The sequence below is a fragment of the Austrofundulus limnaeus genome, unplaced genomic scaffold, assembly GCF_001266775.1.
Source record: "Austrofundulus limnaeus strain Quisiro unplaced genomic scaffold, Austrofundulus_limnaeus-1.0 Scaffold706, whole genome shotgun sequence".
NCBI classification, from domain to species: domain Eukaryota; kingdom Metazoa; phylum Chordata; class Actinopteri; order Cyprinodontiformes; family Rivulidae; genus Austrofundulus; species Austrofundulus limnaeus.
The window spans coordinates 107,305-113,911 of NW_013953108.1; the positions used below are offsets into that span (position 1 = coordinate 107,305).

The following is a 6,607-nucleotide window of genomic DNA, read 5'->3' on the forward strand; positions in this document are numbered from 1 at the left end:
GCATTGAAGCAGTCATTTCTGTAAAAGGATTCCCCACCAAGTATTGAGTGAATAACTGAACATAATTATTTGAAGGTTGACTTTTTTCTATTAAAAACTCTTTTCTTTTATTGGTTGGATGAAATATGCTCATTTTTTGAGATAGGGATTTTTGATTTTTCTTTACTTTTTTGCCAAAATCATCAATTTTAAAACAATAAAAGTCTTGAACTACTTCAGATGGTGTGCAATGAATCTAAACTATATGAAAGTTTAATGTTTATCAGTACATTACAGAAAATAATGAACTTTATCACAATATGCTAATTTTTTGAGAAGGACCTGTATGTAGACATCTGGTCTCGACTGTATGTGAGAACTCACAATCTGCAGTTTGATGGTCTTGCCGTCCAGTTCAATGGTCCGAATCTTAAAGTCCACTCCAATGGTGCTGATGTAGCTCTCTGTGTAGGTGTCGTCCTGCAGGAGCAAAGAAACAACTGGATTAACTCAGACTATTAGAAGATGGAGAGAAGGCATGTTTTAACTGGAACAGAGACATTTATACGCTCAAAAACACAAGCAGCAATGACAGGAAGTATGTCATAGTATGTTACTTCCTGTTGAGCCAGTGGGTTGTGACACAGAGAGACAAATACTTACTGCAAAGCGTAGAAGAAGACAAGACTTTCCTACACCAGAGTCTCCAATAAGAAGCAGCTTGAACAAATAGTCACTGAAAAGAGAGAACAGCTTTAAGTAACTGAGCTGATAACATTTTGTCTTTGCAGAAATTTCTGGATCAAGTTTTAGCCATACTTCTTATTAACTTATTGTTTTGTTTAGTGAGGACARGTGGTGTTAACCTCAACAGAAGATGTTAACAAGCAGTGGATGGATTAAGTTGGAGGCTATTCTCAACCTGAACAAAACACATTCCACTATGGAAGCTAAGGCCAGAAAGCCAGACTGGTGCTGTGTAATTACTGGAGCAGAGGTTCATGAAGGCTACGGGGGTCTGCCTGACCCAGAGTTCCTCAGGGCCCTGGATGCTGTTGGGTTGTCTTGTCCTAGCACGCATGCATGCATGCATGCATGCATGCATGCATGCATGCATGCATGCATTCATTCATCTATTTATCCTGTTGCACTGACCCCATACAAAACAATGACTGTCACATAGGGCTGCAGAATGTTAGGAAAACCTGTCATGTGCTTAATACTGCGAGGACAATATGATGTGATAAATAAACAAATACATAAGTATCTAAGGTTTATGTTTGTTCTGGGTTCAGAGAAAAAAAAACCAAATAATTTCCATTTCAGCATGAATTAAAAATATAAAGAGATCCATCCAACTGGTCAAATACATGAAGGGCTCCATTTGTTTGGTGAAAAACTTCAAGCTTCTGTCTGAGTGACAGAACTCATAAATGCAAACTTTTGAGCCATTTATTGCAGTTGATGCAGTTTTTTTGCAACATGCATATTGCACAGGCTCTTATTGGGAGGACGATAAATTTTTGATATATTGTGTCCTACTGTTACACACTTAATATTTATTCAGACCCAGACAGATGTGTGTGTTCCCTCATAAAAAAAAAAGTTACTGAAATAATTTGAAACTGACAAAAGTTTTAAAACAGAAAAAAAACCTGACTAAATCAGAATTATTCAGGTAAGTAAACTAATGAAACTGGCCTTGACAGAAAGGATGGTACTCCTGAAAAAGTTTGAAATAATTTAACCTTATAGGGACATGTTAAATGTATTCTGTAATCTGTCCTAATGAATTTCAGTAAACCAGGTAGAAAAATAAAAAATATATACTGGATATCCTGTCATCATTGAGTGTCTTAAATCTTGTCTGTCAGTCTGCCAGTTTAAAGAGTAACTTACCCCAAAATTAACTTTTTTTAGCTGATAAACTGTCTAGAATGTGTCTAAAATGTTATATAGTACTGTTTCTGTGCTAATTTTGATGTTTTTGTGTGTATTTGTTCAAATCTGTAATATTTGGTCTAAAAAGGTGTTTTTGCTGCTCATATGGGTAGAGCAGTGGTACTGCAGGCTAATTTGCATATTGGTTAACGGCTCTCCACAGTTTCGTCACAGCGGCTGTGTTCTGGTATAAAAGCCTCTCTCTAAGACACGCCCCTGCAGCAGTCAGAGGGTGGAACAGTTAGCAAGCTTAGCATGATCGTCTGTTGACCTTCAGCCTCGGGTGGGGAGAGCTGACTGCTGCGCTGCTCTCTCTCCACACACACACGCACACACACGCGCACACACACACACACACAAACAAACAACCAATCACACACACTCTTAATGAAGGCCCTGTCACACTATGACTAATTAGATAACTTGTCTGACTTTGAAGATGTCTGCACTGAAGACTGAATACAAAAATCAACTGGAAGCCTCTTTTGGATGCATACATACTGCAGTGCTAACTATTAGATCAAATGTTTATATGTTATTTAGTCATAAATATTTTTCATAAGTTGTTTTAAACGTTATAGTGACAATTTAAAGTTTTCAAATAACCCAACGTGCATGTTTTTGGTCAGTGGGAGGAAACTGGAGTATAAAAACTCACGCTGCATGAGGAGAACATGTCAATTCAACTCAGAAAGACCTCAGGCAGGAGGCAAATCTGAAACTTCCTTACTAGTGTTTATCTACCAGAGGGGCACCCCTGAGGGCCTGCTGGGCCTTCAGAGAAGAAATATAGATTTTCACTGTACTTTCTTATCATTTTTAACCAATTTCCTTTTATTTTCTGTTTAAGACTTTGCAGTTGAGAATGAAACTATTTTAAATTCATGAAAATAAAGTCAGGTTTTTCTCCTCATTGGTCAGGACTTCACTGTGATGAAGGCACAGTTGAGTCAAAGGTTTTTCAGAAGAACATTGTTTAATAAATTAACTAATCACAGAGTTGAGACCATAAATGTTTAGCCAAGCTTTTAGGAAGGCCTGTGGGCTGTCCTGTGATATTGTTGGTTCTTGGTGTTCAAAGCACTTATAGCAGACATAACTGTGGTGAACAGCTGTTAGCATCACTGTTTTGAAGGCGAACTTTCAGAGAACAAAATTATATTAAACATTAAAAAAAAGTCCAGCAATGGAACTGAATACAAAGGTGGTGAAAGGTGAAAAGGACTCCAGAGCATCCCTGACATGATGGGACATTTAATCCTGTTTGGTTTGCAGTTTGAGTGGAGACAGGACTGTTCATCTCACAGACACACAACCCTTCTGACCAATTTCAGTTTCTGTTTTCTGCACACATGAATGCAGTTTCTGATAAAAACAGTTGTGTTTGTCCAGGTATGTATTTACCACCACAGAGACAGAAAAAGTTAGTTAGATTCCATCTATGCATAAAGCCACATTAGCTGAAAAATATTTAGATTTTCATGACAAGACATGAAAACTTCTTGGTGCATTCAAGAACAACCTGTAAATTCAATAATCCACACTCAAATGATCCCCCCCCCCCCCAAAAGTAATAAAATTCAAGTGAAGGACTAATATACACTTTAGGTACAATTTGACAACTTTCAATAATACAATCGTAACTTGTTTCGAAACAACATTTTGCTGAAACAGCAGTAAATTAATATTTACAGTACATTTTTTTAAAAAGCTCTAAAATAATCATAATTTCAATCAGCACACTTTGCCTCCATCTGGTTTGTTAGCACCCACAGCACATATCTTTTAATCGTTGTTTTGTTTTACTGAAACACATTTAACTTAAAAAAAAAAAGAACCAGATCAAGTTTCCAACATCATTACTGCTTCACTGGTTCAAAACGTTTTGAAGTATTTCATTAGTTCAGAGCATTTAAATAAAACTTTATAAAATACCTGAAGTAACATTTTACCACCGTATTCTGTAATTTATACTTATTTTGTTTTTAATCTGAAATGAATTACTGCGTAATAATAATAATAATAGTAATAATAATAATAATAACAATAATAATATAGTCTTATGTAGGGCTTTTCAAGGCCCTCAAACATGTTTTACAATTCCATGCATCATTCATTCACACACTGATGGTAACAGCTGCACTGGGACAGACAGGGAAGGTGGATGAAGTGTCTGGCCCAAGGACACAACAACTGAGAWGGCTGGAATTGGGGATTGAACCAGCAGCCCACTGGTTACAGGACCCCCCCACCCCCTCCACCATAGATGCCCCAGGGTAAGTGTGTGAGCATTTAAAATAAATGTCTCACTCCTGTTAACAAATAATTTAGTTGTAGTCCTGGTGCCATATCTGATATCTTCTAACAATCGTTTAATTAATTTTAATATGTAATGATAATCATTTATTCATACAAAGGTTTATTGCTGGCTTGGGATTAAAACTGTGTCCAAGCTTCAGCCCTGCTCTTGCTTTGGCTTCAGTTGGCCACCAGAGGTCCTTGTCTGCCTTTTTCTGTTAAATTAGAAGGAAAGCTTCAGCTGCCCATCAATAATAAATGCACAAATGAGAAGTGTTTACTGCAAGATGTTGCAGTGGAAAAGAGCAACAAATAAAACAAGTGGACTTTAGAAGCTAACAAACAAGACTGAAGTGATGTTTGCTCAGAGCAACACAGGGCTGGGCAATTATCCATCCATTATATCTGCTTCTTCCTTTCAGGGTCACTGTGATCCTATCCAGCAGTGACAGTGTGAGTGAGGGGCAGGGCACACCCTGGACAGGTCTCCAGTCCATCACAGGGACACAGAGAGACAACTGAGACAAACAACCATTCATACTCTCACTCACACCCAGGGAAAATGAGACTTACCACGAAGACACGAGATCAATATCATTATAAAATACGTCTGATAGAACGATGATCATCTCACTAAACTTTGATCCAGAACCACACGACATTCTGGTCCAGATAATCAAGTTTCAATCAACTAACTCTCTCACTCTATGGTCAGCTAACACCAAGCTGCTGAGTAACAAGCAGCAGTTTCATGTTTCACCACCTGCTTCAGAACTGCTTCAAAATAAAAAAAGAAACTGACATGAAACGCATTATTTTTCAGCCATAATCGTCCACTATAATAACATGACTTGCATATTATGCTCCAGCTGAAGGATCAAACTGTTACATTTCAGCCACATCTGTTTCAGGCCCCACAGCAAAGATGGGCAATAATCTTTCTGCCTGTGTCTGTTAGCTAAAAAAAAAAGTGAAAAGAATTGTTTGTGGAACAAGTTTTACGAACTACATGCAGCTGAAAGAGAGAGGCTGGGGTAAACATCAGGAAAGGAAGAGTCTAGAAGGAATTCAGGGAACAGAAGGAAACAAAGAGGGAAACCATCCAATCAGAGAAGAGTTGTTTACATATTGACACACAACACTGAACAACAGGATTTAATGTGTGGAGTTACACACATGGCTGGGTGACTGTGTGCACCTCTGAGATGCGTGTTATCTCCAGTTAAAACAACAATAATAAGGTGCTAGAAGTTAATTTGAGGTAGTTGCAAGTAACAAACACTGAAAGTGACATCTCGCGATATTTCACGAGATTCTGGGTTTGACTAAACCGGATACAACTTTCATTTAACATAAGACGATAAAACTATAGCATATATGCATTTCCTCCAGCTAATATCTGGCTTTTAGTTATTAAATGAAATAAAGCAGTCCGTGTGAACAATGTGTAAGAAAATAAAAACTTCAATGTGAAACTCAAACTAAACCCGAGCAGCTGGTGTCGGTGGAGCTAACCCTCGGTTTAATACCGGACCTGCTGAGGTAAACAGTCTGCAGCAGCTCCTCGGAACCAGTGTAATCAGGTGAAAGGTTCTGATATTGGACCAAAAAGGACACGGAGGAGAAGGAGAAGTCGTCAGCTGAGTTGACGTTTGGAGCAAACCATTTTGTTATTTACATGAATAAATCAGCTGTCTGCGCAGCATGACTCACATGAGTAAAACACTTTATAAACACACAGAACAGGAGCAACGTTGTTATTGAGCATTTAAAGTAAAACTTACTATTCAGGATTCATTTTTCACTGTAGACGTGTTTTGTTGGTGAGTGGACTCGTCCTTCCTGTACTACGGCAGAAAAAGATGACTCGGACAGCAGCTCCGTATCTGAGACACCTCTTGGTTAAAAACCGTCTGTCCTGCTGCTCTCTGATCCTTCCACTTAATCTACCTTTAATTTGAGTCGATTTAGGAAGGCTTATACATACTATCTTCACTTTCTCTGGTCAATTTCCTTCTTTTTTTTTCCTACCTTTCAGCTCGCTGTTCATTAAACCTTCCCACTCAGTGCGCATGTGCGGAAGTGACGACAGATGATGTGTCACTACAGGATGAGCTCCTCCTCCTTCGGTAGGTATGGCAAGCTATTTTAGCATAATATCGGGTTCGTCTGACACCTCTAATTAAAGGGCACTTGACTTAAAGGAAAAAATGTAAAAAAAAAAAAAAATAAGAAATACTCTGACTTCTATTGTTTTCCCATCAAGAAGACAATATTTGGTTAAAAACTATGATGATCTCTCTAAAAAATTTGAACCAAATTCTTTTCCACTCCCACAAAAAGTAAAAGAAGTACACTTCAAACTAATATATGATAAATATCTTGTAAG

The 6,607-nt window shown here is 37.9% G+C and overlaps 1 protein-coding gene across 1 annotated transcript in view; it reads right to left on the minus strand.

Moving 5' to 3' along the window:
- The window catches only part of rab1ba (zRAB1B, member RAS oncogene family a), a 15,347-nt gene extending 9,048 nt beyond the window's left edge, over positions 1 to 6,299 (minus strand). Inside the window, exons 1-3 of the mRNA XM_014027983.1 lie at positions 6,003 to 6,299; positions 643 to 715; positions 364 to 459 (exon numbers count right to left, since the gene is read on the minus strand). Coding sequence (XP_013883437.1) covers positions 364 to 459; positions 643 to 715; positions 6,003 to 6,016 — 183 coding nt within the window. The 5' untranslated portion in view covers positions 6,017 to 6,299. The remainder of the gene's footprint in view (positions 1 to 363; positions 460 to 642; positions 716 to 6,002) is intronic.
- Between the last annotated feature and the right edge of the window lie 308 nt (positions 6,300 to 6,607).